This window comes from Salvelinus fontinalis, chromosome 9 (assembly GCF_029448725.1).
Source record: "Salvelinus fontinalis isolate EN_2023a chromosome 9, ASM2944872v1, whole genome shotgun sequence".
Classification (NCBI taxonomy): Eukaryota; Metazoa; Chordata; class Actinopteri; order Salmoniformes; family Salmonidae; genus Salvelinus; species Salvelinus fontinalis.
The window spans coordinates 15,638,957-15,658,159 of NC_074673.1; the positions used below are offsets into that span (position 1 = coordinate 15,638,957).

The window sequence follows — 19,203 nt, forward strand, 5'->3', positions numbered from 1 at the left end:
GCATTAACAGGCTTTTTGATAATGGCATAAGAAGCTAAGTATATTTCGATACATTATTTTAATTCAGACAATGAAAAGTAGCCTATAGATTAAATACAAATATCCAAATAGTGTTATGAAGTGTTTATTAAGCAAGAGAATGGCATGATTAACAGTCCACAATATGCACCATGTGTCAAAGTGTTGGGTATCATTTGATACATCTATGGTTGTAGTCCTACATCTCTGGATGGACTATTCAAAAAATCCCCACACACCTCTTGTCAATCATAGCCCTTATCTGGGGAGTCAATCATTATAAGAAAATCTCTAGCTCAAATTACATAATTTAACATCAACTAACAGAACACATTTTAAGCACATATTGGCATATTCGTTGACAGCCAAGTCAAGTCCAGAGGTCAAATGGTGCTCTGTCATGTCCTTCATCCGCAAGCCAGCTATTTTATTTAATCAGCCAAGCCATGCTGCTTGATGCTGCTAAGGAGAATCGTGTCAACTCGGGCAGTATCAGGACCACTGAGGTATGATCTGGAGAGTAGACGGGGAGGTCGGGCTACGCCTACGTCAGGAGGTTTGCTCTGTGTGTGTCTGACTCGATTTCGTGTGAAAAAAGCGCACTGCCATTCATATCTACGGGTCTCCCTGTCTGAATTGAATGACTGGCCCTCCTGTCTCTATTTTTTTTGTTATTGGTGCGATCGAGTCTTTTTGAAAGAGAATTTTCAGGCTGTGCTCTCACAGCTAGAAAGTTGAATCGGAGCCTACGAAATAATGCTGAAGTTCGAAAGTAATGCCCAACTATGCTAAACCGGCTGGCAAGCCTGCATTGTTCGGAGGAGCCCAAGTCCTTTGTGCTTTCATCCCTCAGCTCATCCCGTGCTGCTTTGTCTTTAATTTGCCGTGCGATACAGACGGGTAGGTATGCTCATCATCCTATTCATTCTGTTTCTTATGGCATATGTTGATTTCCTATATTTTGTAAATATTAATTCGATGTGTTTGTTTTTTATGCGGCTTTTCCACGCATTGTAATGAATAGCAATGTGGAAAGGAGAAAATAAAGCAAGACTGAGTGTGTCTTTAAAAGGGAAGTGTCTAATTTCTTGGTTTGCTGATCAGAACGCATAGGGTTTATTTATATACCTTTTTGTAAAGGGTTAAACCCTCGACGCTAGTGCGCATTCTTCTCTGTTTAACATCAAAGTAGCAGAGTCAGCACTCAGCGCTCTAAATTATTGATGGGACCTTTTTATTTAAGTAACGGGACTCAATGCTGCAGACGCCTAGAACACAAGTGCATCTGTGGATTTTTTCTCTCTTATCACAGTCATATAATATTCAACCATGCAATTTGCATCCCAAGTTATTTCGTGGAAAAAAATGCTATTTTCAAGATTCTATGTGAGGTAATCGCGGGAGCCATTGATTTGTGGATGGATATAGCTTTGCATTGCTGCATGAAAGAGGAGATGAACGCTATCGCTCTCACTGATCCATTGTTTGCAGATCGTGCTAGACTTGCCTGCTTCTTGCACTGGAAGAAGATTTGTTTTATACATTAAACAATCTGGTCAAAAATCCTTCCTGTTGGACATTCTACCCTATATTAAAAATTCCAATTATGCCAAACTATTGTAGATAATAGGTCGAGTAGATAGCCTAAAGGGGTTGATGCTGCTGTGTTTACTGACCTGAATTGCTGCTGAGTGCAATAGGGGCACCATTCCATAACCAGCCTGTGCTGTTCCTACATTCACGGACATCTCCAATGCTGTCCAATGCTTTTAATCACATTCCCCAACCTAATGATTAAAACAATTATTATTCAGATGTCTCAAAAGGATAAAGTCCACACACCATCTGGGGATAGTCTACTCATTGTTTTTTGGTTCAGTTTTTGTTTACATGGCAGTATTCTATACTGGTGGAGTAATGAGGACAAGCTGCTCAAAGAGTAGGGGACTCTCATACTGTAGAGCAGGCCTGCCTGGCTCTGACCTGCATACTGCATGATGAGAGCTAGCATCCTGGACCGCTGTTTAGCATCCATTCAGCCGCTGCCAAAATATAGACAGCAATTATTTGGACACAAAATTGAACAACATGACATTCAGCCTTATTTTTCCGCATGAAGTAATAAGTTGGTTGTTCTCCACGTGTAGTGAAATGACTGATTTCTGCTGCTCTGAGTCAGCCAGTCAGTCCCCCAGGTCTGTGATTTTTCTCATTTTCTGGGACTCCATCAGTAGAGGAGGCAGTGGACTCAGATGTCAGACCTTGTTATGGTTGAGTGGACACAGTTTTCTATGGGGAACTAGAAGGTGGACGGACGTCATCCATTGGAGGGACTATAAAGCAGTTTCTTTAAAGCTCTCCTGTCTTTGAGAGTTCCTCAATGTGCTGCTCTCTCTAGTCCATTCTCTCCAAGGGCATTCACTTCAGCCTCATCATATTTCATAATCACGTCCCTGGGGCGGGAGCCGCTCTTTATTAGGGAGACCTGCTGTGTGGCACGCTGGCCAGACTAGACAAACCAGACGGTGTGAGAGCGGTTTCAGAGGTAAAGAGGCTGCTGCAGATAACAGAACAATGCTTCCTGCTTCTGTATCTGCTTGTCTCAATGGGATGACCAGTTTCTCAATTTCCCTGGAGAAAGGCTCTTCTGCAACAGACAGTAGAGTTTTACGTTTAAATGCTTCAATGGGAAATACATATTATTTTTGAAGGTGTTTGGTTTTATTTATTTTTTATTTTATTTAACCTTTTTTTTTAACTAGGCAAGTCAGTTAAGAACAAATTATTATTGGTACTTCAGGCATTGTGGGTAGTCTGCTCCATCAGTGTAATATTTCAGATTTTACAAAGGCCACTCCAAGAGGAGTAATAGTCCAACGTATGTGTTGTCCCCATAGTTAAGTGGGGTGTTCAATGGGATTGTTTCACATGGATTCATTCCCTAATGTGTTTCTCAGAGTATAGGGCTTGAGCTGCAGGCAGCAAGCAGTAGTGTTGTATTGGCAATCTTTCTGCAGCGGTCAGCACTACAAAAAAAAATTCTACCTCTCGCACAGAGGATTCACATGAGTTTACTGCAGGCTTTTACCCACTTTTCTCTGCAGAGAAGCATGCAAAATGTTCACTTTTCCCTCAGTGCTCATGTGTGTATCTCTGACTGGGTGTGTGTGATCTTCTGCTCTCTCAGTGCCCAGCCCCGCCTCCCAGCAGTCCCACAACTGGAGGCCGACCTAGTCAACATGAACCTGCATGGCGCCAGCGGAGGCCTCGACCGCTGCAGGGACAGTGACCGCTCCCGAGACTCCTCCCACGAGAGGGGCGAGGGTCAGCTGACCCCTTGCATCAGAAACATCACCTCTCCCACCCGACAGCACAACAGTGGTGAGTAGCTTCCCAGTGTTTCATCTCCATCACTGGAACAACACCCTGGCTGTACCCATTGCTCATTCTGTAATCCATTACTGCTATGCGACAGAACCACACAGTGTAGTGATGAGACACTGACATAACAAGGCTGTCTCGGATGCCTCAGGTCCAGCTGTTAGATTGAGGCCCTTTCTAACTACACAAAATCAGTGTCTGAAGTGGTTTCCTCACGTAGAAATCTCCTTAAAGCCTCACCCAGAGGAGGAGCCACGGTAGTCATAAGACTGCTACTCAGTCTGGACCCACTCTGGGAATTAAGCCAATGACCGAACTGAATGATGTTTAAATTGCTACAGTAACAGTTGAATAATCAAGCATTGAAAGGAAAGCATTTTGGCTCTTGCGAAAGCTTTCAATGCCTTTTTTCATCCTTATGGCAACCAGCAACAGTGTTATGAGACCGCAGTGTTAGCGCCTTACCTATGGTACTCTGTCTGTTTGTCTCTTCCAGATCGAGAGCGGGGCGAGGGTGGTTCTTCCTCCAGGTCGTCAAGCCCTCGGCCGCCCAGGGCCATGATGTCGGTGGGGCCCAGTTGCATCGCAGTGAGCAGCAGCAGCCTGTTCAGCAAAGAGGCCCACTGTAAGGGCCTGGGCCACGGACACGTCCACGGCCCCTGTGACCTCATCTACGTCTATGAGAACGCCAAGGAGGGGGCGCGCACGTTGCGGACGGCCGAGAGGGTCACTCTGATCGTGGACAACACCCGCTTCGTGGTGGACCCGGCTATCTTCACTGCTCAGCCCAACACCATGCTGGGAAGGTACAGCAACATATTTTATCAAAGGGATATTACAGAAAATTAAAGGGATAGTTCATTTCAAACCAAATGTTTTCCTTTCTCGTAGAATGTTTGGATCCGGGAGGGAATACAATTTTACCAGGCCCAATGACAAAGGGGAATTTGAGGTGGCAGATGGAATCAGCTCAACTGTTTTTAGAGCTATCCTGGTAAGACTCATTCTGGTTTGATAATGACATACAGTTTCACCTAATGTCCCCAGAGATGGGTTGGTATTGAGGAAGTGAAGGATTACGCTGATGCTCATTCATGAATGGAATGGAAAATACGTTCTCGCACCGATCCTTCTATCCATCCCCTATATATTTTATTAAGAAGAAGAATAGGCATTCAGTGTTCTGACCTATCTAAAACAAGCACCTTTATTATTCAATTACCAGAGATTGGGAAGTGGCCAAATGTATAGGGGTCAATACATATTTTATTTGCATATGGTTGCAGCATAATTTCCAGATTATTCAAGGGTTTATAGTGAATTTGTATGCAATTACTTTCTAGTAATACCATGACAAATAAGATTGTTCACAAACAATCTCTGAGGTTGTCCGTCTGATATATTGTGTATTTTTGCGGAAGTGTGGAAATGCAGGGCAAATAATCAGTGTTACATAAGGCACATTGACCGGGATCAGAGATACTAATGCTGTACAACATGTTAGTGCTTTCATTTTTGTGTTTGTTCGCCCCGCTGTTCCACTTAACTCTCCAGAGACACAGGGGAGGAGAGCAACCAGGTAATGGCATATGTTTGTGTGTGTATCATAGGGTTTCTGGATGTTATTTCAGGCTCAAGAGCAGCTTTCTGTGTGACTCACAGGCTGTATGTTGTTCTAGCATGTCAGCGTGTAGCAATTTCGCATCTCTATGCCTATTTGTATGGGGTAGAGAGGCTAATGTGGATAGTCGGGACTCAAGAACATGCAGAATGCACTTCTTTGTTTGATTTCAAGGCTTATCTTGGATTGTCAGTATTGAACAGTCTCGTTGTACAGATCTGTGCTCGGCATGTGAAGAGCTCTACTGCCAAAGGCGACCCGACTAAAACAGCAGGGAGAGAGGAAAAATATGGCTGGCAGCGTTAGCATTCAGGGCACAGAGCAAGCTAACAGACGTTTCAGGCACTATCTTGTGAATAGCCCAGCGTTGCTGCTGCAGCCTCCATCCATTTTCTTTTCAGTGTTATACTTGAATGATCTCCATGTTTCTCTGGCTGTAAATGGGTCTGTGGGGGTGGTAGGAAGACAGTGACGTCACTGCCATTTGCTGTTGTCTGAAGGCTCTGTTCTGTGTGTGCGCAGACCAGCCTCCGTGATGGCTGCCTGTTGGTTTTTCCTGTGTGACTTTTAAATGGCAGGATTACTACAAGTCTGGGATAATCCGCTGTCCTGATGGTATCTCCATTCCCGAGCTGAGAGAAGCATGTGACTACCTCTGCATCTCCTTCGACTACAGCACCATCAAGTGTAGAGACCTCAGTGAGTGTATATAGCTATATGCCATCAGGCCCTCTTTTTCTCATTATAATGACATGATAATAGACATGTAATATTTCATTCCATATCATTGTTCTGTATTAGATGCTAGGTTTATTTAGCCTGCTGTATGTTTGGTGTTGTGGAGGTCTTGACATGTTGTGGGTGAGTAGGTGTCACAGTCAGTATTAGCTTACAGGTTTGATGCATGTCAGATGATTGCAGAGTTTCCACAATGTGGGCTATTGATTGACATTGTTTTAAATGTGGATGTGTCTATTTTTCCTCACGTGTGTGTGTGTGTGTCGCGTGCATGCTTGAGTGTGTGTGTCGCGTGCATGCTTGAGTGTAGTTCTCACCCTGATATATAAACTAAGTTTGGTTGTCTCACTCCACCTGCTCCTATTTTCCAGGTGCACTCATGCACGAGCTGTCCAACGATGGGGCGAGGCGTCAGTTTGAGTTTTACTTAGAGGAGATGGTGCTGCCTCTGATGGTGGCCAGCGCCCAGAACGGAGAGAGGGAGTGTCACGTAGTGGTCCTGACAGACGACGACGTGGTGGACTGGGACGAGGAGTACCCTCCGCAGATGGGAGAGGAGTATTCTCAGAGTGAGTCAGGTCATTCACCTCACCGGCTCTGTTGATATAGTAGTTTACAAGCAAGCCATTTCATCAAGTCACCCATGAGTGGTTTGTATCGCTGTGAAAATAATTGCCCGAGATTATAATTGACTGGGATGACATGTTAAAGGCCCAGTGCATTAGTTCTGGGTAACACGTTACTTACTCTAATAGTTTTTCATTAAAGTGGTAAAAAATAAACAAGTGTTTCATCAGCTGTTGTACAAATATGATACAAAACACAGGAAATAGACTTTGAGTGCACTAGTTCACCTGCTTTATCTGTATTGCTTGAATGCCTGTGTTATTTTACTTAGAATATGTATGACATTTAATTATATAAACAATAATACTTTTTATTTTTTCTTTACAGTTATATACAGCACAAAACTGTACAGATTCTTCAAGTACATAGAGAATCGTGACGTTGCCAAATCAGTATTAAAAGAAAGAGGACTTAAGAAAATCAGACTAGGAATTGAAGGTATGGTGGATCATCACTAAACTGCCTTGTTCCTTGTTGCACATAATGTCAATCAAGAAGTTTTACTTTCATGTCTATACAATTTCTGATAACACTTAAAAGTAACACTAGTTACTCTTAAGCCTACATAGTAATCCTGTAATTACCAGAATCACTCATCCATTATTAGTATGTAATACTAACAGGCCCTATTACTATGTTACAGCATGTGACAATGTTGTTACTAGTAGAGTAATAAACGTGTTATTGCAGGTATAAGAGCAACTCAATATAGTAAAGGGTTACCCCAACTGGGTAAAAAATATTGAAGACCACACTTTTTGTATAAATATACTTCTAATACAACATTAAACAATCATTAAACAATTTTTGTTTAATAGATGAGAAGTATTTGAACAGAAAACGTAAATGTCACTAACTCCCAAACCAACATTTCTGTTTTTATCCTCCCAGGTTACCCCACCTACAAGGAGAAGGTGAAGAAACGTCCCGGCAGCCGGCCAGAGGTAATCTACAACTACGTCCAGAGGCCCTTCATCCGCATGTCCTGGGAGAAGGAGGAGGGCAAGAGTCGCCATGTTGACTTCCAGTGTGTGAAGAGCAAGTCCATCACCAACCTGGCAGCTGCCGCTGCAGACATTCCCCAGGACCAGCTGGTTAACATGCACCCTGGTCCTCAGGTGGATGAACTGGACATCCAGCCTCAGCCAAGTTATCACTACGAGCCAGACCCAGAAGCCCCCTCACCGGCTGTCTGAGACTGGGCCCCCGTCCCCCTCCGCTCCCCCCTCTTCTCCCTCCACAGAGCACTGTAGTGACAAGCAAGTTGGGCAGCAGAAACCACATTGCCTTTACAAGCCTCAAAAGATAACTGGTATATACTGTCAATAGCCAAGGAAGGAGAAGCAAAGCACACAGTAAACGATTGCCTCATTGCACTGTCTGCACTGTTTTTTTAACTAACCAAAGGAGATTTATTTTTATTAAGAATATTTGACGTATTATTTTCATTTTGAAGGGGGGGAAAAGCAGATTATATCACAATAAACTTGTCTGTGGGTCCTCATGTGATGAGTTGTGTGTGTGGTGCTGCTGTGTAGTTACAGTACAGTAGTTCCTAAAGGGTTTGGTTTTCTCCACTTCCCCTGCCCCTGGTGATGTGGTATGGCGGTGCGGATTTAGAATCTTACTATAGGTACTCCACCACCAGAGAAGCCTCGCTGTGATGCTTTGGTCTCAGAATAAATACATTTGTATTCATCTCACTTTCATCATTCATGACTCCATCAGTTTGATTGAGAATCGTATCCCAATTTGTCAATGCGTATAATATATTATTTAATTGACAATTTTTCTTATCACATTGCTATATATTCGCAATGTCTGCTTGTGGTGTAGAGGACCCATGCTAAGCTGACATGTTGTTCATTAGCCACTCCTACTGAGTCAATGGAGCGTAAAGATCCAATATGGTCCAACACTTGAAACTGAAGAGCAAGCCTAACATAGTCACACTTTATCAGCTGACTCAGTCATCAATAGCTTGTATACTGAACTTAAAAGGTCCAGTGTAGCTGTTTTTATCTCCATATCAATTTTTTTGTGGATAACTAAGTACCTTATTGTGATTGTTTTCAATTAAAGAAACCGCTTCCTAGCAAAGAGCTATTTCTCAAGCAATACGTTTTGCTGAGAGTGGTCTGTGTTGGGAGGGAAAAACTGAAAACTGTTCTTGGCAGAGGTTTGGAACTCTTATTGGTCTAACTAATTTGCCGCCTGGTAATGACACCAGGCAGGCCACAATGCCATCCCAACAAAAACAGGCCGAAATGTCAGGCGGTCTTTCTTAACAGCTCTTACACTAAAAGGGTATTATCATTTTCACAGTATTATTCCAACCTATATAAAACACAGAAATCCCATTTGACTGCACTGGGCCTATAAGTGGTAAACAGCTACTGTGGTGATGGTCAGCAGCTGCTGGATGTCAAGGTATCTAGCAGTGGGGATCAGTCTTGCTTACACGTTGCATGAGTATCATGCAGACCATACCTTTATTGAATGCAAGGTTCTCTAATAATTCTCAATGTAGGAAAATGTGTCCTGTCCTCCAATGCCAGATTCCTTAATCTTAAGGCTGTAACATATTCCTCATTAATTCAAATTATTTAAAACCAGTAACTATGTTATATTGCTTTTTTAATATTCAAATATGACCTAAAATCCTTGTGTGCGGATGTTATTAACTGGCTTCCATCAGCTCAGTTTGTCTTTCCAGGCGTTTCTCCTCACCACATTAGCAATGCAGTCCTGTTATCTCTGACTGACTGAATTTCTGCCACTGGATGGCAACATGATAAAAATATCCCAGCGTTGCACCAATAGGCTCAATGGCGGAAATCTGTGAAATAAATTAATTGAATTGCTTCCGTTACACGCAATTCCCTGAATGATTCACTCACCCACCCTCGGATTCATGTTCAGAATGCTTCTGATAGTATGAGAGTGACATTTGAACATTGTAAATATGGATACAATTTATTCATTAGTGTCAATAACATACTGCATCAAATTCTGTTTATAGCTCGAAGTCTTCTGGAAAGAGATACAAAACAAACTTTTAATAAAAAATATTTAACTGCTGACACAATTAATATTTCACTGCTGATACAATACACACACCATATATTTTGCATAAAGTATTTTTTTTACATGATACTATTTAAAGATTTGATAACATTTTCAAATGGGGTTATCCAACAAGGAAAACCAATGTGTACTGTAGTGTAAAAACATCCAAACACAAACAGGTTTTCAATAGAAATCCCTGGTAGGATAATGCAGGACAATAGCCATTGAAAAATGCTGAATTATCCTGTGGTGAAGGTCAATGGAAGAATGTCCAGCAGCAAGCTAGGGAGGGCACCTACAGGTATACTTTGAAATGACCTGTCCCAGTCCCAACTTGGAGGTCTCGGCTCCAATAAGTCCCACAGTGCCATGGTTCCTGATGATGCCACTGCATCATCAATTCAGGGTCTTGACATAGTTCTGTGGGCCTTAGCCCAAGAGTTCCAACAGCAATGCTATGCCTCGTTCCTCTTGGGCCGTCATCACAAGGGCCAGGGTAAGTCACTAAAGTCCACGGGGCCCCCAAGGCCTGCGTCAGCCTCCAGGAGACTCATTATCACAGCCATGGCTGCCTCATCGTTACTGGGGCTGCTGGAGCCTGGCTCGTCCATGATGTCAATGCTGAGATGAGAGTTGTCACCTACAGGGGTGGTGAGGGAAAACGCTGTTGTCAGTTACATGACTGGTTTTTGATACTGTACAGGTTAGATTTTTACCTGCATAAATACTACACATCTACTTGAATGGGGAGGATTCAGTGTTTGCAATATTAGTGTTTGGAACATTTGTTGAAAATGGTGGACATGGTTACTTACTCATAATGGACTGGTTGGAGTATGGGTATCCAATGGAGTCAGGTCCTCCTGGTAGCGTTCCTGCCGACGGAAGGTCTGGTGTCCCACCATTTTGAATCTGCAAGAACAAATAGGTCAGTGGTGGTCTAGATAGAAGACCAGCTTTCAGCCACAGGACAGATGCCTGACTTCAAGTACTCAACAGACAATACTGGATCAGCACAACATCCAATCAGCAATGCGAGCAAAGTATCAATTTCTTGTGCCAGACAGTTCTATTGGAGGTTCTTATTGTGAGTCTCCCTTAGACTCACCCTCTTGCCCACTGGAGAGCAGTCTGGAGGGGGGGTGCTGATGTTCAGGGGGCTGGAGCCACAGCTAGAGGGTGTTGAGCCTCTGGTCCTGGTAGAGAGAAGAACAGACAATACCATTACACCAGGGTTCTGTGAGATAATAATCTAAAACACCTTCAGCTCCAGGTAATTCATCACAGCTGACGTAGCCTAACTGAACAGATTCATTTGCAAGCCTGTACATTTTTGATGAAGGGTGTATCGATACCTGAGAGCAGGGGGACGAGTAGAGAAAAGTTAGAACCGAACGAGAGGCTTTATGGTCTCTGTGTTGTTTTAAAATGGTTCTGCAACTATTAACAAGGCGTCATCCATTTTCTGCCTAAACTCTCTCCATCTCTCACCTCTGAATCTCCATCACCTCCTCTGCGATCATACGGCCGATCTTGCCGGCACCTGCCCGTGTTCCACCAGGGATGCCTGGCACCGTCTGAATAGCCCGTCTCCCTCCACCTGCAATCACACACATGACAATCACATTGCCTGCTCCTGGACTGACTGAGAACATTGCATTTTCACATTTGGTCCAATGCTCCTATACCGAGTCTTGTTGTGAGATCTCAACAGATGCTTTAGAATTTTAAAACACAGATACATTACATTATCAAAAAGAAAGCTATTCGTTATAGTTGTATGTTGGTGTACAGAGAGAATCAGCTGACATCTCAGTTCTTGTTCCAAGGAAGTAAATAAAGCATAAGCATGCTTTCTTTTACAACATTCAATGTCACCTTCTGACGTCAGCACACTGTCCATAGAGGCTGTGGGGGAAGCAGCAGACTGAGGATAGGGGTCTGCACCGTCTAGCATACTGCATCTAGAGAAGCATTCAGACAGCAACATCAGGACCAGTGTTTCAAGTACTAAAACAGTACATCCACTGAATAAACACTACCAGTTAGCTCTACAACAATCAATGAAGCACCACTTCAAATTTGTACAGTATTCCTTCCCATGTAAACATCATAGCTAGGATAGAGAGAGAAGGGCGACTTACGAGACCACTGTGTTTGTGGAGACGATGTACTCCACCTCTTTGGTCCAGGGATTCATGAAACTAAACCAGCAGCTTCTCAGCGTGATGAAGGAGCCATCTTTAATCTTGAACTTGTAACAGTTTGTGTTGATCTTTTCTCTCATCTGCAGCACTGTGAAACAAGATACCCAGGATGCAAGTTCAGAAAACAAAATGTGGTGACTAAATATAGTAAGATGTAAATCACAAAGAAATGTGTCGTGCCGGACAGCTAATCCCATACCTTGTCTGTGACATTCTGCCAGGTGGCCAATATCATCCTGATGAAAATACTCGTAGAAGGAGGTGCCTAGAAGCTCCTGGGGTAAGTACGCAAGAATGGCTGTGGCCCTGAATAGAGAAGATAGATAAGAAACTCTGTGCTTTTCTAATTGTTTTTGACAAGTCTTTAAAAATGGCACCGGAGCGTTTTCTATGAACATGAATCAGTTCACTGACATTTTTATGAAAGTTTGATTACCCTTCATCATGAGTAATAATGGCTTGTGAGGTGTCAAGCTGTTAGCAGGAGATTAATTCATCAAATATAGTGAGGCTATTTTGGGTGAACGGTGGTTGAAGATGAGAATTTACATATGATTTGTTGCCTCTTCAAATATTAGTTTAAACCATACTTCTAAAATGTGTGTTTCATTGGCCAACTTGATGAATGACTAGCACACATAAAATCATAAACCAAAAATGTCATAGTAAAATTAAGGCATACTCTTCATCATCGTACCTCTGGTCAACAAAGACGAACTTCCCGTCGATGGCATGGCGGGAGACGTATTCAGTGGGTTTGACGCGGATGTCCTCATGGGAGGGCTGGGGGATGATGTGGGGGTGCAGCCGGCCGATGGCCACCAGGCAGCTGAGGTTACAGCCCTCGTTGTCGGGCTCGTTGTCATCGTCTAAACCCATCTTGGTGGGCGGCCAGCTCTTCAGGTAGCCAGTACTGTGGATCGTGCAGAAGCTCTTGCGGTCGGCTGAAGGTAAAAAATAACCACTATAAAAATATTTCCTCCCACACAATGGTAAGTTATCCATCGGTTTACGTCGGTGGGCCATGACTTAAGGTCAAGTGTTAAATGACAGATTTAATGAGAAAACCACCAGCAAACAAGTAATACTAGCCTGTATCTGAATCAACGGTCAATCAAGGAGAGAATGTTTTCCTAGATAAAATATTAATTAGCACTAGAATATTCAGCGAGAGCCCAACTGGAGATTTGCATTCTGTTTTGCATGACCTACGCAGCTTTTCTTACTCAATGGTTTTAAATCGCAGCACATCAATATTTCTTGGCTGCACTACGGCCTTTTTTTCTCTTCCTATTGTGTTATTGACTATGTTTGTTTATTCCATGTGTAACTTTGTGTTGTTGTTTGTGTCGCACTGCTTTGCTTTATCTTGGCCAGGTCGCAGTTGTAAATGAGAACTTGTTCTCAACTGGCCTACCTGGTTAAATAAAGGTGAAATAAAAAGTAATCATATTTAAGTTCAACAATAAGCATATTGTTTATTAGCCATTTGGTACACAGTAGCATACATCCTGTGCTCTCACTGTAATGCTAGCATGATGCTAATGATCTGTGATGCCAGGTTTCTGAGTAAACAAAGTAAAGATAGCAGGGAAGGAGGCCTAGATCTTGAGATAGGAACCTTTCTTTTTTGAGCAGGTGGAGGGGAAGTCCTTGTCCTCCGTTTTGACGTAGGGCCGGTTACATTTCATCCGGCAGAAGAAAGAACGTCTGGCTCCGGAGCACAGTCTAGACGGCCCAGGGGTAATGTCAGTCTTCACTGGCAGGCCAGCTGAGGGAGACCAATCAAATCGTATAAGACCACTGCTGAACATTGTGGGCTAATCATCCACAATAGCTTTAGAAATAACTTGCATACAATGTTAAAAGCATTCTACTCTTATAAGGTACTCGTACATGGTCTATACATTTACGGTGGACCATAAATCATGCTGTTTACACACATAATATAGCAGGTAAACTGCCAGTATTTTGGCAACTGGCATCAAATCAAATCACAATGTATTGGTCACATACACATATTTAGAAGATGTTATTGCGGGTGTAGCAAAATGCTTGTGTTCCTAGCGCCAACAGTGCAGTAGTATGTAACAGTGCAGTAGTATCTAAAAACAATTCACAATATTATTTACATAAGGCATAAAGCAGTATTTACATTCAGTATCTACTAAGACATGAAGCATTAATAATGTATTTAAGACTCCCCCCCAGGAGGGAGTTTACTTTTGGCGTCGATGAGTCGCTCCCGGGGTGCTGTATCCGATGACGACAGTTGCTCCTTGACTTTGGCGATGTCTTTAGGATGCAGGTAATCAAACAGACTCTGGCCAATTAGGTCGTTCTGGGGAGAGAGGGATTGACTGGAAATTAACATTTGTGAGCTCAGATATGGTCTGACATAGTACAACGGAAAATATAGTATAACAGTAGGACATTGGACAGGAATGTAGACGTACCTGGCTATAGTTGAGGATCTTGTAAACAGACTCAGAGACGAAGAGGATCTTCCCACGATCGCATCCGACGACAAACAGAAAGCCATCAGCAGCCTAAAATAATGAGGTTTGTGTCATCAGGCTTACCCAGAGAGCAACTTAGCAGAAAGGAGTTAGAGGAGTGCTTGAACCTACCCTCAATATTAAGTGCTTCAATTCATCATCGGACAGGAAAGACGGCTTGTAGTTCGCCTCTGTGTATGGGTTCGCTGCGCCTGTACAGAAACAGAAAAAGTTGTATTTTAATTATTTAATGATCAAGTTACAATCTCTATGATGTCCAATGATAATTTGCCTGCAGTCGCTTTGTCTGTATCTCACCTCGTAATGTCTTCATATGCTGGACAGCCATGCGTAGGACTGTGAGTTTGTCCAGCTTGCGGGACATAGCGTTGCAAGTAGGCACTAGCGCCGCCAGCTCGTCTATAAAGCTGTTCATCTTGTCTCTGCGCCTCTTCTCAATCTGACTGTGTGCCTCCCTATTGGCAGAGTAGCATGAAGCAAACTGTTAGAACAACTCCCAGTCCTTCTGTTACACAGTGCAATCTATAGACTATATAAAGTGCCTATTCATCGATGGGACACGAGGATTTCTCTGTCTAATTAAAAAGGAGCATTTAATTCACCCTGGAAAGAGAGATTAGAATATATTTTATCCTGGAGTTTAACCACGTGCCAGGTCAGTGGAAACACTATGCATATTCATTGCCGAGAGAGACTTTTAAGTGAAACATTAGGAATCGGGAATGAGTCTGGGTACCTGGCATTTTTGATCCGCCCCTGATGATCACCACAATCCCTGGAAGAAGGGAAAAAAGGAGAGACGTTTTAGTAGAAACCGTTTCACTTCGCCACTGTTCCACACAGGTTATGTAATGGTACATACACTGAGTGGATTGTACAAAACATTAGGAACACCTGCTTTTTCCATGACATAATGACCAGGTGAAAGCTATGATCCCTTATTGATGTCACTTGTTAAATCCACTTCAATCAGTGTAGATGAAGGGGAGGAGACAGGTTAAAGAAGGATTTTTAAGCCTTGAGACAATTGACACATGGATTGTGTGTGTGCCATTCAGAAGGGGAATGGGCCAGACAAAAGATTTAAGTGCCTTTGAACAGGGTACAGTATGGTAGTTTGAGTGTGTCAAGAACTGCAAAGCTGCTGGGTTTTTCATGCTCAACAGTTTCCTGTGTGTATCAAGAATGGTCCACCACCCAAAGGACATCCAGCCAAAGACAACTGTGGGAAGCATTGTAGTCAACATGGGCCAGCATCCCTGTGGAACGCTTGACACCTCTCTCGAGTGGCGCAGCTGTCTAAGGCACTGCATCTCAGTGCTAGAGGCTTCACAACAGACCCTGGTTCGATCCCAGGCTGTATGACAACCGGCCGTGATCGGGAGTCCCAAAGGGTGGCGCACAATTGGCCCAGCATCATCTGGGTTAAGGGAGGGTTTGACCGGGGTAAAATAAGAATTTGTTCTTAACTGACTTGCCTAGTTAAATAAACATTTAAAAACCTTGTAGAGTCCTTGACCCGACAAATTGAGGCTGTTCTGAGAGTAAAAGGAGGTGCAACTCAATATTAGGAAGGTGTTTCTAATGTTTTTTACACAGTGTATATAACCCTCCACAATGTTACCATTGTCTCACCATGCAAATCGTATGAAAATAGATTTAATACCTACTCAATTTTGCAGTGAAACCACTATCTTAACCCAACATCTGTCTCCCCTGTACAATTTATAACCAATAACATGGCAAAACTAAGCTTTTCTTTATACTGTAATTCATGCCTTTTGCTGCCAAAACGCTTACCTAAGCTTATCCTTGTCTGTATCCATACTGCTCTCGCTGTGGAAGATAATCAGATGCCATTAGTTTTACTGAACCACATTAGATTACGAATAATGTTTAACAGTTTCCTACTATCCATTTGCACTACACTATTCAGTGTCCCCCCTCAAAAAAAGAAGGTAAGCCTAACAGACAAAGGTAAAATATTAGACACCGTTTCATACTTACTCGAAAGAAAATCCATCAATTCTGTAAAGAAACAAAATAACGCATAAATCCTTCTGTTGTCAGATGACTGTGGATCAGTAACAGATGGCAGGAAAATTACTGTGTAGACTTACAAATGAGTCAATATAGCACAATACCATTTTTTTTAAGGTTATTAATGGATGTACAAATTTCCCCATAACTATGGCTAGCAAAGTCGGAGCGTTAATTACTACATCTTAAATGTAGAACTCAGTGAACCCATCATCTTCAGCACTGACTGGTGGGAGACTAAGGTGACTGAGTGCAAGGCCACAATGATTTGACGATGGTTACGGTAGGTGCTTACTGGTAGTCGGAGGTGCTGCCCTTCCTCTTGCGGGTGTAGTCCATGCCTTGGGTGTTGATGGAGCTGCTGATCAGCTCGGTGGAGCTGGGGGACATGAACTCATTCATCGTAGAGGTAATGTCCATTCTTTGGTCTGCCATTAGATAATCTGAAACAGAAACATGAATTAGAGCTAGACTGTAAATCTCAAGCTGTACAGTTTACTTTGACCTATTTGGAGAAAGGATCATTCAAATGTATTCAGGAAAAATTCCTGAGAAAGCAAGGCACAAAATGAGTCTCACTCACCACAAATGTTCATTACAGCTTCTGGAATTTCCTTCCATCCATTTGCAATTGCTCTGCTCTGGAGGGGAAAATGTATTACGTTCATTTAAAATCAGAACACTGAATCTTTGGACATTTAATTTCTTCACAAAAACACAATTAAGTCAATTTTGTTCTCCTTGTGAGAATCATGACAGAGTGGGAATTTCACACTGTGCACTTGCCCCACCCACATGATTATGGGGTCTGCTAGAGACTAGACTGGTTGCCAGGATACCTCAGGGAAAACATGCCATTTCGGACATGTCTGGATTACTAATTGATCTTGAAGGAATAGGAATGGACAGGAAGGACAATTGTCTCACTGCATCACAAAAATGCAGTGTCGCCTCATTATCAAACAGGGGCCTTAAAAATGGGTCATACTGCGTCAAATGCACATCATACCATACCTCGCCCAACTGGCATTTTTCAATACATCAGTGGCACTTATGCAACTCTACCATCAAAGTGCTGAGTCAGTAAAGAGCAGATAGAAGCCCAGCCACCGGCCAGGGTTATAGATGGGTTTGCTGACAACGTCACGAAAATGCTGTGCACGCATCAATGAGGCAGAAGTCTATGAGTTGTGATTCTGGATCGCCAGGTAGCTACCAACAATGACAAGAAACCTCTATGTGGGGTATTGCAAGTGACTCGATTCAGCTAATTTCATCTTGTTCTTGATACCATGTCTTGTTTTGAGGTGTTTGACTGATTTCATGTCAATGCTAATATGGCAAATATTCACTAGCTAGCTAACAAACTAATGACATATTTGAGAGACAACAAATGCTTATTATGCGAACGTATTTATTTTTTCAATCAACATTGGATATTAAATATAGTTTACATGTTGTGAAAAATCTAAGCCAACCCTGTCTGTTTTGCCACAGCTGTGCACGCATCGGTTTTGTTGCTAAAACAACCAATCCGTCTATTAGCCTACCTATATACATACTAGGCTGCCTCATGTCAAGTTCACATGTATCTTAACCTTTACCGCTCCAGCGTTCCGCCAGCGGAACTCCTCCCACATTCCACTGAAAAGGCAGAGCGCGAAATTCAAAATATATTTTTTAGAAATATTTAACTTTCACACATTAACAAGTCCAATACAGCAAATGAAAGGTACACATCTTGTGAATCCAGCCAACATGTCCAATTTTTAAAATGTTTTACAGCGAAAACAGCACGTATATTTATGTTAGCTCACCACCAAATACAAAGAAGGACAGACATTTTTCACAGCACAGGTAGCATCCACAAAGCCAACCTAACTAACCAAGAACCAACCAAACTAACCAAGAAACAACTTCATCAGATGACAGTCTTATAACATGTTACACAAATATATGTTTTGTTCGAAAAATGTGCATATTTGAGGTATAAATCAGTTTTACATTGCAGCTATCATCACAGCTACCGTCAAAAATAGCACCGAAGCAGCCAGAGTAATTATAGAGACCAACGTGGAATACCTAAATACTCATCATAAAACATTTCTGAAAAATGCATTGTGTACAGCAAATGAAAGACAAGCATCTTGTGAATCCAGACAATATTTCAGATTTTTTAAGTGTTTTACAGCAAAAACACAATATAGCATTATATTAGCTTACTACAATAGCCTACCACACAACCGCATTCATTCATCAAGGCACGATAGCAATAGGCGCGTTAGCGTTAGCGAATAAACCAGCAAAAGATATTAATTTTCACTAACCTTCATAAACCTTCCTCAGATGACAGTCCTATAACATCAGGTTATACATACACTTATGTTTTGTTCGAAAAGGTGCATATTTCGAGCTGAAATCAGTGGTTATCCATTATGCTAACGTAGCTTCTTTTTCCCAGAATGTGCGGATATATCTATTAGACTCTCACCTATTCTGACTAAATAGCTATTCATAAACATTACAAAAAAATACATGTTGTATAGGAAATGATAGATACACTAGTTCTTAATGCAATCGCAGTGTTAGAATTCTAAAAATATCTTCATTACGACATAAAGCTTATGTTATAGCGAGAGAGTGGCCAAAACCTGGGCGCAAAACTACTAGTACACAGTTCGACAGATATATGAAATAGCATCACAAAATGGGTCCTACTTTTGGTGATCTTCCATCAGAATGTTGTACAAGGGGTCCTTTGTCCAGAACAGTCGTTGTTTGGATTTAGAACATCGTTTTTCCCTCTTGAAATAGCAAGCGCACTAGCCAAGTGGCGCGAAGCTCTCCTTTCTGAACAAAGGCACACAACGCAACACGCCTAACGTCCCGAATAAATTTCAATAATCTAATAAAACTATATTGAAAAAACATAGTTTACGATGATATTATGACATGTATCAAATAAAATCAAAGCCGGAGATAG

The 19,203-nt window shown here is 42.3% G+C and overlaps 2 protein-coding genes across 6 annotated transcripts in view; one reads left to right on the top strand and one right to left on the bottom strand.

The window, feature by feature from the left end:
• The first annotated feature begins 514 nt into the window (after positions 1-514).
• LOC129862151 (BTB/POZ domain-containing protein 10-like) lies at positions 515-8,097 on the top strand. 4 transcript variants are annotated; one of them, XM_055933533.1, is made up of 8 exons: positions 515-922; positions 3,206-3,399; positions 3,896-4,205; positions 4,291-4,393; positions 5,599-5,719; positions 6,130-6,327; positions 6,713-6,823; positions 7,277-8,097. In XM_055933533.1, exons 1-8 carry the CDS (start codon positions 804-806, stop codon positions 7,579-7,581), a joined length of 1,461 nt encoding a protein of 486 aa, XP_055789508.1. In that variant the 5' UTR covers positions 515-803; the 3' UTR covers positions 7,582-8,097. The 4 variants fall into 4 exon arrangements, with proteins under 4 accessions (XP_055789508.1, XP_055789507.1, XP_055789509.1 ...); XM_055933532.1 differs by having other exon boundaries at positions 517-918; XM_055933534.1 differs by lacking the exon at positions 515-922 and adding an exon at positions 1,157-1,409.
• A 1,243-nt stretch (positions 8,098-9,340) lies between these two features.
• Positions 9,341-19,203, bottom strand: part of LOC129862150 (basic helix-loop-helix ARNT-like protein 1) — a 30,249-nt gene continuing 20,386 nt past the window's right edge. For both annotated transcript variants that reach the window (XM_055933529.1, XM_055933531.1), the window contains exons 3-20: positions 16,804-16,861; positions 16,516-16,663; positions 16,188-16,208; positions 15,981-16,016; positions 14,917-14,955; positions 14,478-14,635; positions 14,292-14,371; positions 14,118-14,210; positions 13,885-14,002; positions 13,283-13,432; positions 12,359-12,605; positions 11,861-11,967; positions 11,599-11,749; positions 11,333-11,418; positions 10,946-11,054; positions 10,563-10,650; positions 10,270-10,366; positions 9,341-10,094 (exon numbers count right to left, since the gene is read on the bottom strand). In XM_055933529.1, coding sequence (XP_055789504.1) covers positions 9,937-10,094; positions 10,270-10,366; positions 10,563-10,650; positions 10,946-11,054; positions 11,333-11,418; positions 11,599-11,749; positions 11,861-11,967; positions 12,359-12,605; positions 13,283-13,432; positions 13,885-14,002; positions 14,118-14,210; positions 14,292-14,371; positions 14,478-14,635; positions 14,917-14,955; positions 15,981-16,016; positions 16,188-16,208; positions 16,516-16,663; positions 16,804-16,816 — 1,899 coding nt within the window. In that variant the 5' untranslated portion in view covers positions 16,817-16,861 and the 3' untranslated portion in view covers positions 9,341-9,936. The remainder of the gene's footprint in view (positions 10,095-10,269; positions 10,367-10,562; positions 10,651-10,945; positions 11,055-11,332; positions 11,419-11,598; positions 11,750-11,860; positions 11,968-12,358; positions 12,606-13,282; positions 13,433-13,884; positions 14,003-14,117; positions 14,211-14,291; positions 14,372-14,477; positions 14,636-14,916; positions 14,956-15,980; positions 16,017-16,187; positions 16,209-16,515; positions 16,664-16,803; positions 16,862-19,203) is intronic.

Excerpts from the sequence above, each read along its gene's own strand:
- LOC129862151 (XM_055933532.1), top strand. The coding sequence starts at position 794 with ATGCCCAACTATGCTAAACCGGCTGGCAAGCCTGCATTGTTCGGAGGA. Across the intron at positions 4,394-5,598 it reads CTGTTTTTAGAGCTATCCTG|GATTACTACAAGTCTGGGAT; the intron begins GTAAGACTCATT and ends TTTAAATGGCAG. Across the intron at positions 6,824-7,276 it reads AATCAGACTAGGAATTGAAG|GTTACCCCACCTACAAGGAG; the intron begins GTATGGTGGATC and ends TTATCCTCCCAG.